The 19,559-nt window shown below is 41.5% G+C and overlaps 1 protein-coding gene across 6 annotated transcripts in view; it reads right to left on the bottom strand.

Annotated features, from left to right (window-relative positions):
• Window positions 1-19,132, bottom strand: part of EPC1 (enhancer of polycomb homolog 1) — a 70,331-nt gene extending 51,199 nt beyond the window's left edge. For 5 of the 6 annotated variants that reach the window (XR_014268900.1, XM_082479993.1, XM_082479995.1 and 2 more), the window contains exon 1: window positions 1,681-2,045. Coding sequence is in view for 4 of the 6 variants with exons in the window: in XM_082479993.1 (XP_082336119.1) it covers window positions 1,681-1,833 (153 nt within the window). In the remaining 2 variants the exon portion in view is untranslated. Of the gene's footprint in view, window positions 1-1,680; window positions 2,046-19,080 lie in introns of those variants that run through there. The other variant, XM_082479997.1, reaches the window with a different exon arrangement.
• Between the last annotated feature and the right edge of the window lie 427 nt (window positions 19,133-19,559).

Genomic DNA, 19,559 nt, shown 5'->3' with positions numbered 1-19,559 from the left:
TACAAATATTGGATTACATGAAGATGGTAGGCAGCTACACTAGAAAAGCCTCAGACAGTAGTTATTGAATGGAGACAAAAACATGCAAAGAGTACTACTCTCTAGAAATCATTCAGCCTGAAGACATTTCATAAAAATTCAGACATTCGTTTAACTTAGAGCAATAGTGCCACAAAGAAAAAAAAAAAGGCTGTATTTAAAGAAAACATGTATTTCAAGTTTTAAAGAAGTAATGCAAAAAGTTTGCTACATCTAAAAATACACAGAGGAACTTCACAGCCTGTCATCACAGAATCATGGAATTGTTTGGGTTGGAAGGGACCTTAAAGATCATCTAGTTCCAACCCCCCTGCCATGGGCAGTGACACCTTCCACTAGACCACGTTGCTCAAAGCCCCATCCAACCCGGCCTTGGACATGTTCGAAGGACAATGGAAGTCTGACAGCTAGCAAAACTCAAGACTATGAAAGCGTCATGTCTGTTCTTATCACTAAATTTTAAAATCTGTCTATATAACTGTGTTTCTACAGTTCTCTCCTATTTGCTGTGCTTAATGCACAAGTGTGGAAAACTGATTATAGTAAGGAAATAATTAAAGACCTGCAAACACTGAAAATAACAAATAACCCACTCCAGGAGAGGTCTTCAGCAGTAACAGCTACCGAATGTTACACCTATCTTGGAACGTGCTGAGTGAATGATTAAGTGATCCTGAAGTTCGAAAAGGTTGAAGTTTCATTCTCCACCGAGACAGCAAAACTACGAGGGAAGGGATAGATTTTTGGCCTCCAAACTCGGATTTTCTTACTTTGAGTGGTATTTCAACACTGACTTCTGCATTTCCATGTAGCAAACATCACAATTTCACTGCCATTCCGCCTGTCTCCGAATGCACTTCCAGGGTTTTCAAATAAATCTAAACAGAAACCCTTCCGTCTTCTATTTAGGGCAGCAAACAGAAACCACTCTCGTAAGGCAGAGCTGGGCTCCCGCTGCAGCAGCTCGGCGGCGGCCCCCAGCTCCCTCCGGCTTCGGGCGGAGCACCGGCGGCACGCCGCCGTGACACGTGCGCGGGGACGCCGGCAAAGACAACAACGCTCGAGCAGCGGGACGGGCCCGGCTTCCCGGGCCCTCCGCCGGCCCGCCCGCTCCTCACCGCTCCCCCGCCAGAGCGGCCCGGGCCGCTCCCGCGCGCGCTCCCGCGCCAGCAGCCACAACTTCCTCCCGCCACCCGCCGCCGAGCGCCCCCTGCGGTGGCGGCCCGGCTCGGCAGCGCCACCCGGTGGGGCAGAGCGGGCACGGCGTTGCCGCCGCCGCCGAGGCCCGTCTCCCCGCCGCTGCCGCACAAGGCCCGGCCCAAGAACCAAGAGACAAAATGGCGGCCGCCCGCGGTGTCACGTGACCCCCTTTGTGCCTTTCGGGGCCCGGCGAAAGGGCCGACAGCTACCGCGGGGCCGGGGGGAGAGGGGACCGTAGGAACGCGCAGGGGGAAGGCGCGGTAAGGGGGCGCCGGGCTCGGCACCTTCCCTCCCCAGGTCCTCCCCCCCCCTCCCGGCGGGCGGGGAGAGCGGGGAGAAGATGGCGGCCATTTTGTGCTTGCGCAGAGGCGAAGGTGGGGGCCCCGGGTGCGGGGGGGATGGAGGGACCCGGCCGGGGGGGGGGGGGGGGGTCTCACGTACCGACTCCTCTTCCTTCTCCATGCCCGTGGGCATCTGCGGCACGGCCCGGTTAATGGAGGCATATTCGGCCAAGTCGGGCAGGTCCTCGCAGCGGAAGACGGGCAGCGGCTTGGACGCGTCCAGCGCCCGGGCCCGGAACGACAGTTTGCTCATGTTAGGCGGCGATGGCGGCTCCGGCTGGGGAGGGGGGGGCGACAGCAAGAGCGCTCCGAGCTGAGAGCCGGACCCCGCCGAGCGCTCTCATGGAGGGACCGGGGCTCCCCCGGCAGGGCGGGGCGCGCTCCGACACGGGGCCCGGCGGCGCCGGCTGGCGCGGCAGGGCTGGGCGCTGGCTTCTCTCCTCCGCCGCTCCGGCTCCGCTCAATACGCCACGGCCAACATGGCGGACATTAAACCTCGACTGGCCGCCTCTTTCAGCCAACCCCAGCGCCACAGCCATTCCCACACTGCATCGCGCAGGGGCGCGGGCACAGCGCCGCCCGGGGGAGAGCGCGCGCAGCGCGGGCACGGGAGCGCGGGCTCGGGAGCGCGGGAGAGCTCGGAGCGGCCGGGCGGCGGGGACGGGGCACTGCTGGCGGGGCGCAGCTGCTCCCCGCGAGACCCCGTCCCGCGTGGGGTGGGGAGCGAAATGGGGCGGGGGGAAGCTCTTCCTCAGCGTGAGGCCAGGACGTTCCTTAGCGTGCTCGCCTGCCTCCGAGCTGCGCCGGGGAAGGCGCGCCCCGCGCCTGTGGCGGTAATGGGGTTCGGTTGGCCCCCGGTCCCGTCCCCCCGTCCCCCCCCCCCCCGAAGTAAAAGGAGCAACGCCTTTCCCTGCCAGCCTCCTCTCTACGGGAAATGTAGGGAAGAGAAGCGGGGAAGAGCGGGATAGTGCCGGCCCCGAGCTTTCCGGTCACTCGGGGGCCAGCGGGGCGCCGGACCGGAGGGCGGCCTGCCCCCAGCGCTGAACTTACCCCGACCCGGGCGGGCGGCGGTGCGGCCGCCCGGTTACCTTCGAGCGCGGCGCCCGCCGAGCCCGGCCGGAGCGGCGCCAGCCGGGGGAGTGGGGGTGTCCCGCTGCGGGGCGGCCGAGGGGCCGCCCGGGGATCGGGGTGGGGAGCGCCCCTCGCCTCTGGGCCCGGCCCAAGCCCCGCGGCGGGCGGTAGCTGCCCCGGTGTCAGGCGCGCCGCGGCGGCACCCGCTGCCCCCTCAGCAGCACCTGCCGCCCGGCTCGGTCCCTCCCTGCGCCGCCGAACCGAGTTCGCGTTCGTGCTAAATGAAGGAGAAACACGGGCACCTCCCTGACAACGTGAAGAACTGTAAGAACCGGTCACCTCCACAGCAGCGTTTCCAGCCGGTTTCTCTGGGGCTCTCAGAAACTTGGGCCCGTAGCGGAGTGCCGACACGTGAACTCGTTTAACCCTTGCTTGGATTTAAGTTACCGGTTACCCGTTCGAGCCAGCTCACTGCGCGCTAAGGTGAGAACTAATTTGAGCGCGTCCCGTTAGGGAAGCTCGTTTACACCTCAGTGATTTGATTAAACTGATGCAGTATTCCGCTATAAGCGAGCGATAGGAAATTTAGAGTCTCGCTTGTCCCAGCGATGTCTCCACATGCCGCCCCAGGTCGTCACAGCACAGCCATAAAAGTGTCAAAACCCGTTTTTCCCAGGCCATCGCTAGAGCTGCCTAGTTAAGGAACGCTTCACGTGCTTAAGTATGTTATGTTCTTGCATTCGGTCTTAATGTAATTCTATTTCTATAGTTAAATCATAAATAAATCCCCCTTCTTGAAGTCATGTTTGTTTCAATTTAAAGTGTGATAAAATTTTTTCTTTTGTTTGAATCTAAGTATCACTCTACTTCTAAAGCAAAATATTGTAGTTTTGTGCTCTTATAGGAGAATCAGTAGACAGAATTTGTTCTCTATCGCATATCACTCCTCAGAAATAGAACTTTCAGAAATAGGACATAATGTAACAAAAGCATTAGAAAAGCCTTGGTTTGCTCAGTAATTTTAAAAATCTGATACATCTATAACATAAATTACATCACCTCTTCAATAATAATAATACCACCGTCCTCGACCTTAAACAGCTCCTAGCCACCAGATGGAATATTGCTAGATGCAGTCATTAACAGCAGTTCCAAGCCAAATATGTGCATGTCTGACTTCTCCATAGGTCTCCCAAACTATTTCACCTGCAAGTCATTTAGCTTCACAACCTCTCAGGGACAGGAAATTCTATCCATATTGCAAATGGGTAGTGCAGTGGAAGACCGCTGCTAGGGAGAATTAGACTTTTTTTTTTTTTAAGTAGGGTGCGTTGGGTTTTTTTCTTTTTTTTTAAAGGAGAGTGACATGAACTAAGGAATATCACTGTATTAATTTGTATTTCGGTAGTTACATCAGAACCAAATGTTAAAATTTCCTATTGCTTTTTATGCTAATTTTAAAGCTTTAAGCACACACTAGCTAGAAATAGTAATCCAAAAGTAACCCTAAAATAAATTGCACATAAAACATCTACAGGCTTTTCCACAAATACTGAATAATTTAGTTTTAGCAGACAGATAAGGTGATGAGAAAAAAAAACAAAACAAACCCCACGCTATCATAAATTGGCTTTGACCTAAAACACTAAATGAAAATGAAATACCTGGCAGCTAAGCAAAAAATAAGGCCATTAAATATATCTCTCCACTTCCACTGATGAAAGAAAAACACCACAATGAAAAGTGAAGTACAGAAAAAATTCTGAACTATGAAGAAAGAATATTCAAGCTTAAACTTATCCTTAATTGACCTTTGTATTTCTAACCCTACCACAGGCTTGAGAAAAGTGCAGAACAAGCAGAATGGACAATAACATTTGGATACAAACAGGACAGCATGCATTAAGAAAGAGTTTTGGCCTGAAGCTCAGACTCATCAGCGTTTAATGTTTTGCCAATAAAATAGATTGCATTTAACTATTTTGTAGCGGAAGTTGATTAGTCCTCAAAATTACCTAAGTTATGGAGTCACGGAGTTTTCAGAGTTGGAAGGGACCTGTAGAGATCATCTAGTCCAACTCCCCTGCCAAAGCAGGATTGCCCAGAGCACATTACTCAGGACCGCATCCAGGCGGGTCTTGAAAATCTCCAGGGAAGGGGACTCCACCACCTCCCTGGGCAGCCTGTGCCAGTGCTCTGTCACCCTCACCATAAAGAAGTTTTTCCATGTATTTGAACGGAACTTCCTGTGTTCTAACTTGTGCCCATTGCCCCTCGTCCTGTCACTGGGAAATTATTTTGCTAGTAAGATGAAAAGTGCAACATTTGAAAACAATGCGACATCAGCCCTAATTTCTGTTCTCTAAAAGTGAAAACAGGAAAAAGTATAGAACATAATCAGACTGATGTTTCTATTTTACCTTCCTTTCAGTTAACATATGCAGATATATTTTAAGTTTTGCCATTTTGCAGCATTTACCAAAACGCTCACATTACATTTTTAGGCAACAGCACTGCACTATGACAGTAGTTAATGTAAAATTGGTATGTTTTGCATAATGACCGAAATACTTTTTGCTAGCTCTCAGTAAAAAAAATCAGTAGGTGATAACTCATTTGTTGTACCAAAGTGCTATGTGTCCATTTTAAAAATTGAAATTTAACGAACTGTAAGGTAACTGAAATATAATGAATACATAATTTTGAACTGCTGTTCTTTTTTTGTACAAACCGCTGAAATTAGATCTTTAATATTAGAGGCATTTCTTTAAGCTCCATCTTTTTATGATCTCAAAATACTTAACTAAAAGAACACAAGCTTTACTGAAATGAAAAGAATTTGTACATCAGCTGTGTAAGTGGTAAATATTACCATTTCAATACACGTTCAAAAATACTAAATTCAGACTGAGCATTAAGGGCTAAAATCCAACAACTAATCCATACAGCTACAGAAAGGGGTCTCTTGTGATATTATCTAACTCAGGTTTGTGAAGCCCAAAAACTTAACTTGCTATTTTGTTTTGCAAGTTCTATGTACCATATGACAAGTTTTTACATATTTTAGTATTTATTTAGTTTTGTGGCTTAAAACCTCTCTAAGCCAAAGAAAGACTTTCAATAGTTTCTTTAAGCACGAGTTGTAATCTTCTGAACATGGGTTTACATTGTCTCCTAACACCAATCACGGATTCTAGTCACAAAATAGCTATGCTATTGGGCATATTGGTTAAACCTTTCTGGAATCAAGCAACTCCACATTTTAAGGATATAAAATTCTAGGATAGTTCAACTTCTAAAAAAACTTTTTTTTTTTTTAATATTCTTGTACTCATTTTTTATATTAGTTTATCTCCAATTAAGTACATTATATAAAGGCAAGTATAAAATAAAAGAGAGAAAGGCTGAAATAAAGTACAATATAAAGGCTGATATTGCATATATGTCTTCTATTGTTCTACTTTTAAGAAAAGTCTATTTATTTGAGAAAATAAATATCCACAGTAATACATAGTATTAACAATAAATATTTGATGTCTTTCCACTCTCCAGTCTCATTGGAAGAGGGGTTTTTGTTTGTTTTGGGTGGTTTTTTTAAGCTTCCTTCCTTCCACTCCCCCCCAAAATAATGATACACTGAAATCCAGAGTCAAACTGGGATCAGAAATCAAGTACATTTGACTCCTTAGATACATTCATTTTCTCTGGCCATACTTTTCTTGTACCTACTTAAAACTGTAGCAGACAACAATTAAAAATAGAGCATGTTAAAGGTAATACAAGCTTCTCATTTGCCAGCCATTGAAAAATAGTTCTACGTAAAGAAGATAATACTGTCTTTTCATAAACTGAGGAATATGAGTACACTAAACTATACACTGTCCTGGTTTGAGTGACACAGGACTAATTTCTAATACTTGGGAAGACTGCACTTTTAGAAGACTCTGGTGTCTGAATTTGTGAAAATATTTGTTTATAGCCAGCTATGGTATATGGGTTTCAAGGTCTCTGTTTTTGAGCTTGCCAGGTACAGGCATGAGGAGGAACAAGACCTGAACACTTGACCCAAGCTGGCCAACAGGAGTATTTCATACCACGAACGTCACATTCAATATTAAATTAGAAAGTTTGCTGTGAAGTTCACTCTGTCCTTTGATGGCTGCCATCCTGAGAACTTCTTGCCCCAGTGCCAGACCCCCGAGGCCTTCACTTCCTCCTGAAGCCATAGTGCTCACAGTGTCTGAGATTTGCTGTCTACTGCTGGGAGCGCACAGCTTCCTACTGATATAGTTGGCTGGGTAAAATCTTTGTATATTTTGTATGGGTATTGGGATCAATATTAGTTCTTTAGTGCTATTAATGTTAATTAGCTAATCTTATTCTATTAAATCTGTTTACATTTCAACCCCCTGGGATTCCTTGTTTTTCCCCGATTCCCCTTCACTGGTGGGAAGGGGTCATTGGGTCATAGAATGATTGTCTAAATTACACTAAATTGTTATAGGTTTCTCAAATCATAGCATACACTAACTTGCATATCTATAAATATTTGCAATTTTACATTTTTTTCACTCTGAAACTACTTCACACCCTTCTTCTACTATTGTAGAGCTCACTAACTCATCATTTATTTATATAGCAATTTTGTTGACCTGTTTTTTGCCTTTTATCTCCATAAGTGCTGACTACTCTGAACTGATATAAAGTATCACTGGTCTTTTTTCTCCCCACTTTCAATAATCAAGTATTAAGAAATGACATATTATGAAGTTACCATACTCTACTCTCTTTCCAGAATGACTTACTCTTAGGGGGGTTTGGAAAGATGTGTGTCTCTTGTTCTGTAGTAAGCTATTATGGATTCTGTATGTATATTCCTGTTTTACATTTGCTAGTGATGCTTCTGTTCAAATTTGCTTCTCAGCTATTTTTTTTTGTTTATATGTTTTATAACATTACAGATATCTATATTCTTTTAAATCATCTCAGTGAGCTACCTCTAGTTTGGATTAAAATGAGATAAATGTAGGCAAATATGACACTAGAGGTTCTTCATTATTTTATAAAATGTTACATTACAGTAGTAAGTAGATGCATATAGAAATTATCTTAACAGCATGAAGATTTCAACCACCTGATGTAATTCATAGTGTATTTCACCTTATTTGCTGGTGTCAACTGCCTGTGTTAAAAGAGATAATGGAACTGTCAAACATATTTACAGAGTTCAGACACCATACTACAAAACTGGTGTAGAACGCCTTTGTGATAACTTCTGCAATTCTTTTGAAAGATAATTTAGTGTTTAATAGCTTTGGCATCTCAAAGAATGGTATTATATATTCACTTCATTATTTTAGGTGTTCATGGTTGAGCTGCAATAGGTACAAAGCTTGTTTGAAGTTCTTTCTGAATCATAATTTGAAGCAATGACCAAGTAAATCTCTTCCTCAATTCTTGTCTCAATGAGGGGAAAGTAATTTGTCTTATATATATATGAATTTTTGTTTCTGTAGTGAACAGGTAGGTACATGTACTGCGTGGCCAAATCTTTTAGTTACCTTTTACTTTTTGTAAGCACTTCCAATTTACACTGCAGAATACCAAATACAGATGAGAAGGGATAATACTGCATTTAATCTCCTATTTCTCTTACCGCTCAACAGTTAGTAAGTAAACATCATCTTTTAGGTTCCAAAACTGCCTAAAAAAATTTAAATTTGGAGATACAACAGCCTGGTAAAACGAGCAACTCAGAAGTGTTAAAGACAAGCATGTGATTTTTCCACTATAAACCCTATGATTGCTGTTCTAATGAGCAGTATGTTACTAGAAATGACCAGTAAAGCAGCATTACAAAATTAGCTGTGGCCTTAACATTTAGAACAGAAACACAGAAGTTGGCTTTCTTGCAACAACATCTGAAGTTTTAACACTTTGTTGCAAGTGGACACATTTAAAACTTGATAAGGAATTACCATGTGATCAATGGGTTTTACATTTTAAAACTATATGCAGGAAATCACAAGGCAACATTATTTTGCATTAGGTAATGCTAACAAAAACAAGATGGGCTATAATGAACAATAGTTCTGCCATTTCTCAGGCTCTTCGCATGAGACATCACTTTGTAATGTGTTGCCTTTGTTAACATTATTGGTTTAAGATAGTGCGGTCCCACTTTCTGCTCTGCCATTCGTTCTTTCTCTTTGTAGCTGCAGTGCCCCTTCATTGTATCAGCACAGTGGCTTATGAAGCTGCACTGAGTTCCAAGCAGGAATCCGATCAGATACTTTAACAACTCAGCAAAAAGACCCAACTACATAAATCAGAAGAAAAGCCACTTGAAGAGATCCATGTTAGAAGTTATGTTCTCCCAGTAGCTACAGCTTATTGCCACTGCCCTCTTCCTTTATATGATTCAGTTTGTGAAGGCTACAGAATACAGTAGTCTGGAATGATAAGACATGCAAAAAGAATTTAAAAATGATAAACTGTATATGCAATTTAATATGAACTCAAAACAGTAATACACTGTCATATGCTATATTTGACAACCTTTGCCTACAAAACTAGTGTCTAAACTAGTCTATAAATGAATGGTTTCTTGTTTTCTTTCAGACAGATTACATATCACTGTATGGGTGGGGTTTTAGAGTTTCAAGTACATATATAACAGGCAGCATTTTTCCACATGAGTGAAAGGAGTTAGATGCCAATTTAATGGTGTAATCTTACTTGGGAACGTGTTGTCAGCCATACATATTCAAAAGTAGAGTCCAGCATCCTCAGAGAAACTGTCTGAACCTGAGAAGTGTTATGCCACTGAGCTATATCCAAAAGAGGAGGAAAAGCCACTAGCCAGCAATTCTCTTACTGAGAAGAAACAAAGCTAACAGAGGAGCAGCGAAAGCTATTACCACATTTCTGCTTTTGCTCTTAAAGATGGTGGAGGCAGCTACCCCCGTAGGAAGAGCAGAAAGACTGCAAAAGGAACTAATGACTTGGGATTTTTATTTTACAGACTCAACATTTGTCCCAATATCACCTGTACAGATAGAGCCCATTTTATCATTTTCTTGTCTAAAACGTATCTGAAAGACAATGGGTTTGTGGGAGTTTTCTCGTACTGTAGAAAAGAATTAGCTTCCTTTATATGGCTTCTTCAGGAACCTTAAGTTTTTATGTGTGTAGGGAAAACACATAATAGTGGAAGCATAGTGGAATAGATATAGCAGTGGTATAAAAATAGATAAAAGACAAAAAGTACACTGAGACTGTTCTGTATTGAAAGACATCTTTCCCTGTGTAAATTTTACTGGATTCAGAATAGTTATCCTAAGAATTATAAAGGCTGAAAGATCAGTGATTTATGAGTTTCTCCTTTACTCTTCCCTTCCATAATATGTGTTCCCTCCAAAAATGTTATGCTAGACACACCCTGATTTCTTGGTTTAGTCATGTTCTCCAGCAACTCAATCCTAAAAGATTATTTTGTGGAACGAGTCATAAGGTAAACAAAGTTTTAAAATGTAACCTTTTTGCAAATTAAAAAAAGAAAACAGAGGACTGAAAAATTCCAAAAATGTCTGACTTTATGTCCTTTTTTTTTTTTTTAAACTTTATCCAAAACCCTCTGTATTCTGAAATACAAACCAATAATAATATTAAAATCACAATTTATTCTTCTTTCATGCTAATTACTTTAAAACATTATGGTAAATAAAAGCTGAACTGGGTAGACAGGCTAGCCACTTCTTACTTAGGCACGGACTTCTGCAAACATTGGTTTATAACACATGAATAAGTTCTGAGTCAAGTGAAGTTAATCACATGATTATGTATTTCCAGTAGAAGAACCAGCAGAAGGGCAAAAATCTTATCCTTTTCCTGCTGGAAATGCAAAGGATTAGGCTTCCAAAAAAAAATCCAAACAAACTAAAACAAAAAAAAACACAAGCAAAACCCCAACCAACCAAACAAAAAACCCAAACCAAATAAAAAAGCCCCACCTTCTCTTGCCAACTGAACTGCTAATTCATTAATCGAAGAGCTGAGTATAGATTACTTTGATATTCTACATAGGATAAGGTGAAAGGCTAAAAATGTAAACAGAAGTAGAGAAATTATGGTTGTATATAGGTTTGATGGTAGGCACAGTGATGCCACTGTCCTGAATCCTTTAGCTGACCATTAAGATAAAACCTACCAAACAGAAAATCCCCACCACAAACCTACACTCCTCATCACTACATAAACCTTAGGCTGCCACAGTGCTCACACACTGACCTGGGATAAAGGAGGACACTGGGGACAAGCTACACTCCTTTGCATAACTTTCTGAAGTTTACTACTTCACTGTTAATTGCATGGCTCTACCTATGTGCAAATATACCGCAAATTCAATGCCGGGAAAGCTCATACACGCTAACTTTTAAAATTTAGCTTTTAAAATAAATAATTTATTTTAATACCTCACACTCCCAAGATAGAATTTTTGTCTTACAAGTCAATCTATGAAAATTGTTTCAAGTGCTTCAGAGCTTCTGGATAGTACAACCGATTTTTTTGCAGAACTTCAGAATTATATTGCTGATATTAAACAATGTGGAGTTCTAGTCCAATATCTATCCTATAACATCAAATGCTTTAAATTGCAGTTCCTGAATCAGAATGGAAGTAGTATATCTGCTTGCTTCAGGCAATTCAGGAAAACATTGATTTATACCTAGACAGGAATTAGCCAGACTTCAGAAGTCCTTTGGTGCAGGAAAGTATACATTCATCTTGGAATGAAGAGGGATTTCTTAATGCATATATTTAGATTAGCTTTTTTTTTTTTTTTAAATGGTAGTGGGATCTACCTACCCACCTCAGGAATTCCAGATCAAATCAATCAGGTTGTGTTATTAAGTATCTAATACAGTCTATACCATCTTTACTTAAGATAAATACATTTCTCCAAGGAAAGGAAAGAAAAACCACAAATAACAGCTTTTGGATTTCAGGTCTGATGTTATTGATTTGCAAGAACACAAAAAAATCTTTCAACTTTAGATGTGGATTCCTTTACACTACACACTGTAGTTTGATTTATACTTCTAAATAAAGCATAAGATAGAAAGTTACCAAGATATTTGTCTTCTGGGATACAAATTAATCATTATCATATTTATAAAAAACACTTAGATACACACTTCAGAAATCTCTGATTAGTAACACTGGTGGTTTTTTTAGTGAACAAAGCTAATAAACTAAGTTTGAATACATATACCCAGCAGAGGAGGCTAGATCTGAATACAAAACTGATCTGAGTGGTTTGATTTTTTTTTTAAACGATAGCATGAGAGGTATAAAAATGGAAGACTCCGATAGGGTTAACCTGAAGAAAATACATTTTCAGAGGTCTTTCAACATTTAGAGAATGCAAAAAACTTGTGAGAGTTGGGCAGATGTTGAGAGGGAAGACATTTTGGTATAGACGGAAATATAAAGTTGCCTGCAGAAGATAGATAGAGAAATCACATTAGACTATTTTCTTTATGTATCTAATGTAAGTGGCCTCAAAAAAACCCAAGCTGATGTGATATCATTGGATATAACGTTCTCCCTGCTCCCCAGCCTTAGTGAAATCCCCAAGTCTGGTGTAAGGGCATCCTGAGAAACACAACCAAGTGGAAAGTAGTTTTCTCAAATCATCTAGAGTACAAGCAGTTAAGGCTTTCACCCCCTCACCCCTCTCCAATACAGACACTCCGTTCTCACTTTCTTATTAAATAAGGTGTAAGTTTTACTGTTGTCTGGTGCTCTGTTATCTGTCCAAGTGAAGACAGAGCACTGTCATTGACACAGGGGCCTGTGCTCAAGCCAGCTGCTGGTCACAAGTGACAAGTCTGCTGAACTTCATCTAGTTTGTAAGCAACTCAAGAAGGGTGTTAGCACAAAAGGACGTGACTTAATAAAAAAAAAAAAACAAAAAACAAAAACAAACCTAGGGGAGAACATAGAAGGTAGGAAGGAAGGAAAACAGTTTCTCACATTGAAGTAGCTCAGTCTGAAAGTCTGCTTTACTAGAGCTTTCAAGTCCCACAGATTCCTGCCATAGCAAATTTTTAGCTTGGAAATTGATTCAGAGATGACAAAAGAAATCAGAATCCTTTCTTATGGAATCTTCATTCATTAAGTGATTATAAATGGATATGGGCCAAACAGAATGTGTGTACGCGGAGTCATCAGACATAAGATTTTTCCCCTCTGTTATCCAGCACGGCTTCTTAAAAGATGCTAATTGTGACACTTTTCTTGCATTGTGAATACACAATCAGATTGTCTAAAGGAATTAAGATATTCTATCTTGTATGGATACCTTTAAGACCATCACAAATAACATAACTGCTCTGCATTATAACCTTAGAAATTAAAATTTTACATTTTCTTCAGAAAAAACTCTCTGAACACATTCATCCAGGTAACATGCCCTGTCTATGCCCGGCATTACAGATGAAAAGCTGTCAGGTTAAAGGACCCTTCAAAGAAATTACACTTTTAGTCATCAGGAAAACAGATAAAGGACCTAAAGGATGCCTATAGTGCTGAAAGGCCCAGATCTGAGTCACCTGTTTTTTTAGCCTGTTTGAACAAACATGGAAAACTCTCTCTTATTTGTTAATGAATACTCAAGATGCACACATCTGTGAGACCAGGGAGGTCTTGCTTCCATTTAGCAAGTTTCTTAAAGTTCTGAAGGGGAGAGAAGATTAAGACCTAACTTTTCATTACCTAAATCATGCACAAGTCAGTATAAGCAAACTTTGGGGCATGGGATTTATCTGATTAAGGACATTCACATCTGAGGTAGTTGTACTAGGCAAATGAATATCTGATCAGGATAATCAGTGAAGTTTGAAATATGGTTCATATCACAGCAGACATCCAAAATTTCAAGTTGTTGTTTGTTTTTTTTTTTTTTTTTTGGGGGGGGGTCTTTGTTGTTTTTTAAATATGATTTACTTGACCTGTTTCTTTTCAATGACTAGGATTACAGATTTACAATACCATTCTAAAGTCAGGTGAAGAAATTTCTACATTGTTTACGACACAGCGATTCCAATTTACTTGGAAGCATAGTTTACTGTTAATCCATTGAAGCATGAGTTAACACCACCTTACAGGCTCATTACCTAGATATCTAACCATACACTTGTAAGCACAGGTCTCAGAGAAAAACCAAAATGGAACCTGACAAAAAGAGGACTGCTGTGAGAGAAACAAGACCTTAGTTCTGCTTGCTGTTCCTGGGGCTTCCTACATTCCACATTTAAACATTATTGAGTAAAATCCATGAAGCAGCCCTTGAAGCAGGGATGACAATGCAGCCCACCTCTTTCCTTCTTCCTCTGCAAATCCCAGTGCTCAACTCCTCCTTTTCCCTTTCCCTAGCATTTTTCACTCTGAAGTGGTCCAGACTGTCTTCAACAACAGAAGATAGAGAGTTAGCGTCCCACCCTTGAAACCATTTGCTCCAGGTTTGAATTCCCACAGACTGCAGAAGGCCTAGCTTTTAGAGCTCCTGCTCAAACCAATAGCCATTGGCATCCATTACTATTGTTTTCTATTTTATGGTATGATATGCCTCTCAGCAACTTTCCATTTACCAGCTGGGGCCTCCATAACAGCATCTCAACTCCCTGCACAACTAGCGAAGGCTAGTACTCGTGTTATTTGGCAGTTCCCATCTCTCTCTGTTGTTTATACACGGAGATAAGCAGAGAGAAATTTTTTTTAGCAGAGGTACTAATTTTTTAAGCACTGCAATACCTCCTTTAAGGGTCAAATCCTGACCACAGTTTTAGGCTCTAGCTATTATCAGTAGGGAATTTATGAACAAAACATTCCATTAAAGAAATTTGTAGTATTGGTATTATCTTGCTCCTGGGGCCAAAGGACAGTCCAGTGGTAGCACAATATACTGGAAACATGACTTAGCTAAGAATCTAAAGAAGCCCATAGGTGCTGAAACCACTGGTATTTGGTCATGTGTGTTCAAGGCATACTTTATTGCTCACAACAGCAAGCCAGAGAAATTCTGTTTCAAAGCACTGATATTCCACCCCCATCCTGTACATTTACTAAAGCATTTAAAATTTAGGATTGTCTCAAGGGTTTGAACTGCTTCACTACAACATGAATTAACTTCTTCAGCTATTTGATAAAAGAGGAAATATATGAAAAATGCTAAAAGGTGGAAGGATGCGCTAGCCATAGCGGTTTCCTCTGACATATAGCAGGTAGAGCAGATTATTTCGTAACACTGAAAAGCCATGAAAATACCAGTCTGGAAGAGGTGTGGAGGGACCTAACTTTCTAGAAGATGAGAGTCTGAAGCAAGCAAGAAATCCTTTGTTCACAGCTGGGAAACAGGTGAACCTTGAAGCAAGTTTAAAAAAAAATTATTTCTTGTTATAACTTGATGCAGACATGTGTGATATGGAGTACTACAGATAGCAAAGTCATGAAATACGGAAGGTGAGAAACAAGACTATGTCACAAGGTTTAGAACATAAAGATAACTTCCCCCCCACTTCCTGAAACCTTTTTGAGTGTTGAATCAAGGAAACAATGAATAGTTTAGAACCCGCAACAGGGAATAGCCAGGAGTACCAGCTGCCAAGGTATGTTATCACCTGTAGGAAAATAGAGAACACAGTGATATATGAGTGAATGAAACAGGAGTTATGGCTTTTATTTGAACCGAGTCCCAAACGATGTTCTTTTATACCACTAGCACACATCTGGGGAACTGTCTTCACATTACTATTGCCTGACTTTGGAAGCTGGTTAAATCTGCCTCGGATCTACACATCTGCACTTGTATGACAATTTTAGACAGACAGCTATTTTTACCCTCTGCCTCATACTTGAGTATATAATACTGGTAATATAGGCTGGAGGAATATCATAAAGGCACACAGAACACTTTGGTCAGTCAGGATGAGTTAACAACTTGGAAAAGATTGTTTGGTTTACAGTAGGATGCTATACTTCAAATATTTTTAAGCCAGGAGAGCCAAATACCTTTGAAAGGCCTATGGAGTCTCTACAGAGTTTCTAGGTAAAAGGGAAACTGTACTAGGAGAAAAATATATTAGTTTTGCCATCTTAGAAAGGGGGGGGATATAAAGGGGACAAAATTAAGAAACTCACCGAGAAAAAAACAAAACAAAACAAAACAAAACAGAAAAAGTAATCTTTTATGGTTTAGGTCCTGGTATTCCACAGACAGGCATTCCAGAAGGAACAGGGTGGGGAAAAAACACAATCAAGACAGAGCCACCCCTCAGTAATGATTCTTCCAGGCATTCCTGCAGAAGATGCAGGAGGTAAATTAGTTGCTATTTAGCTTTGAGAGGATGCTAAATCTTAATCAATTCTTATTTCCCATTGGCAACACATCTGCTGGGAACTATTTCTTGTTCAACAATGGCTCAAAAAGGAAGCAGGAGAGAAGTGAGGAAACCGCTGAATTGCAAAACACCTTATGACTTCTCGATATGAGTGAGAACAGATAATTTCATCAGACACAACATCAAAGTTGCAAAACCATGACCAATGTTAAAGAGTAGCCCCAACTGAATGGGAGAAGGAAGACCAACTGTGAAGCAAGTTTCTATTCAGCATTCATGTTCTTGCTGACTTCACTGAGATAGAGGCTGCCTCTGAGCAGCAAGATCACTAGCAGTCATTTCATTCATGGCCTGTGGGCACAGGCTGCAGTCACAAGAAATCACCACTTTCATAGTCCAAGAGGAGCAGAAGCATGAAATTACCTTTACTAATTTATCATTTGCTTGGTACTGTTGTCCATGGATGAGAAAACTGAACATTGGTCTACACAATGTAAAGAAGAAAATGAAAGTTGTATCAGAATCACCCACATATAAATAACTCAGTGTTTCTCTAAGATTTATGGTTATTGTAATAGATTCAACAACAATTGGCTTTACTTCCATTGTATTTCCATAACCCAAAATGCCAACCTCTTGACCTAGCGATCAGGTCTCAGAGATGTAAGATGTCCAAATTCCACACTTTCTCAGAGGGCCCATATCTCAATACTTGTCCTAAGAGCTGTACCAGGACACTGAAGATGTAATGGTCATATCGCACTGTCATAAGCCAATGGGACTCTATGCTCCAGCCAAGACTTCATAAAAGTAGATCTTGTCTGACAGAGGAGAGATGATGAAAGCTGACTGCTCTCTTGGATATAGATGTCTTTTACTGGAAACAGTTTACAAGATACATTTACCTAGGATGGAAGTAAATTTTACCTTCCTTCAACAACAACAAAAAAAAAAAAACCAACCCCAAACCAACAAAAAAAGACACCATTATAGAGATCTACTTGAAATTGTGTATCAGTTTCCATAAAACTAAATAACTTAATGAGCAAACATTTTTAAAAGCAAAATCTATATGCATTTTTGAAGATTAAAATGCTCATGAGACGTTTAGAGACTGCTTCAAAGAGTCCAGTATTTGTCAAATTTATTCTTTGAAAATAATAAGAATATTGGAATGTAAAATAAAGGCAGAGGTCTCTAAAATTATCAGCTTCATGTCACTCCAAAATAACAGGCACATCGATTCCTTAAAAATGTGTTAAGTTTATTCCTGAACCCGTTGAATTTTCTAATATATGCTCTGATCATAGGCTTGTCTATGTCTTCCCACCCACCTTCTTAGACCATTAATCACTTCTGTTTTCTTAAACACCTAATATGGATGTTAGCAGAAAGCCTCCAAAAACATTTGCACTTAGAACTAAGGTGATCTGTAGGTTGTACCAAAAGAAAAACAACACATCTTAACATATATCTATTTATAAATACATGTAAAACGCATGCTCCAGTTAGTGACAGGAAAGAAAAAACCCACCCACCTCAGGTGAATCCTGTTACAGTCTGAAGGACTACATTAGGGTTTTCCCTTCTTTACAATCCCACCTTCATACACGATCCAAACTCCTACAGACCTCAACAAGAAATCTGCATATGCAAGCACACAAGCTAGATGGACCTTATGGTTTAATAGCCAGTGGTGAATATAACCTTTAACTTCACAACAAGCAAACAATGGACTAGTTGCACAATAAATGTGTGCCAAAGCCTTCCATATTGTATGTAAAAAAATCATTTTAAAACCTTTCATCTGCAGCCACTGTAAAATCATTTTGGGGGTGGGGTCGAAAATCTCTTTACTGAAGAAAACTGGTCTTTAGGTACAGGATTGAAAAAAAAAAAAAAAAAAATCTGCTTCATTACACAAACCAGCGAAAGGGTGAGGTCATGCCTGTTCCGGGCCATAGTTCATGCAACACTACAATTTTTCAGAGATACAATTTAATCGTCTTTCTAGCTGATCTGCGGTTACTTTTGCTACAGAGAAAAGGAAAAGATACAATAGATCAAAACCGTGCCCCACCTTTCTCTCTCCCCCCCTCCGGTCCCCTCCCCCGCCAGAGCCAGGGACACGGATGGTTTCGGAGCCCCACAGCGCCACCAGCACAGACCAGTGCAAAACAAAAAAGATCTCCCACCGTGTGAAAAAAAAAAAAAAAAAAAAAAAGCACCTAGAAAAATGCCAAAAATTACAAAATGTCTCCCAAATGTACCTTCTTGGAGGAAATAGAACAAACAAACAAACAAACCACTCGTACTACCCCCCCTAAAAAAAAAAAAAAAAAAAACCCACACCAAATCAAGACATCTAAATGAAGCATGGTGAAATAAGAACCTTTATATAACTAATGCTTTAAGCTAATTGACACAAGAGCGCTAATTTGCAAATAAAAAGGTCACCGTTTAATAAGAGACATAACTTAATAAAAACCCTCTTATGTCAATCTCCACCTTCACCATACCAAGGGCAGTTTTCCCCCGTACTTTAGACCAAAGTAGTCCATCAAGAGCCATCACAAATAGCATTGTAAACTCTTTTAGCCACGACCAGACCATACAGCAGCAACGTAATACGCTTCTTTATATATTAGAGCTGCATTATATTCATAAAGGCAGTCACATATTTGGTCCTGGATCCGTTTATTAGTCCATAAAGAAACCCCCAAACAAAAAGCTAGAATCAAAAAAAAACCAAGTCCATCTCGAAAATATCTGACTTCTTATACTCTTAAATTAAACTTAAATTGCTGTTAAGCTTCGCGTATATAAAATTTTCAAGAGGAAACAAAACTGACTTCAGTAATTGTCTATTTTAAGGAGACATCGCTGGGTGGGATACACATGAGCTCAAAGCTAAGAAAAATACAAGGCTACGTTTTGTTCGTCAACACAACAAAAACCCTCCACAGCACTAACACACGCCAAAAAAACGCAGCAACGAATATTTTTGGTTAAAACCACAAACTTACCTTCGGAGAAGGCAGCCCTTGCAAAAGGGCTGTAACAATATGGACTGCATACTCGCTCTCCTACAACCAGCCACCTCCATGCTGCAAAGGGCTCCCCGAACATCTTTAAAATATTTCGCAAATGCAAAAAAGTGAGACTTTTCTCTTTTTTTTTTTCTTCTTCCCCCCCGCCCCCCCCTCCTCCTCCTCCTCCTCCCCCCGCCAGGATCGCCGGGTGAGGAAGGAGGCGGCTTCCCCGCGGATCTGCGGGCGATGCCGGCGGGCGATGGAGCAGCCGGGGCGGGGGAGCCCGGCGCTGCCGGGGTCACAACTTTGCCGGGGCCGGCGGCAGCTCGATGGGTTCCGCGGGCAGCGGCTCCGCTGCCCCCCCGCCCCCTCCCCCCCCCCCCCCCCCCTCGCCGCTGCTACCGCCGCCTGGAAAAATGCAGTGTGCCATTTTACACCCGCCTTTGAAACACACAGGACCAAAGTCTAGCGCT

Source organism: Vanellus vanellus (assembly GCF_965231255.1).
Source record: "Vanellus vanellus genome assembly, chromosome: 2".
In the NCBI taxonomy this organism is placed as follows: Eukaryota; Metazoa; Chordata; class Aves; order Charadriiformes; family Charadriidae; genus Vanellus; species Vanellus vanellus.
The sequence above is the reverse complement of the archived record's forward strand: the minus strand, read 5'-3'. Positions and strand labels throughout refer to the sequence as shown.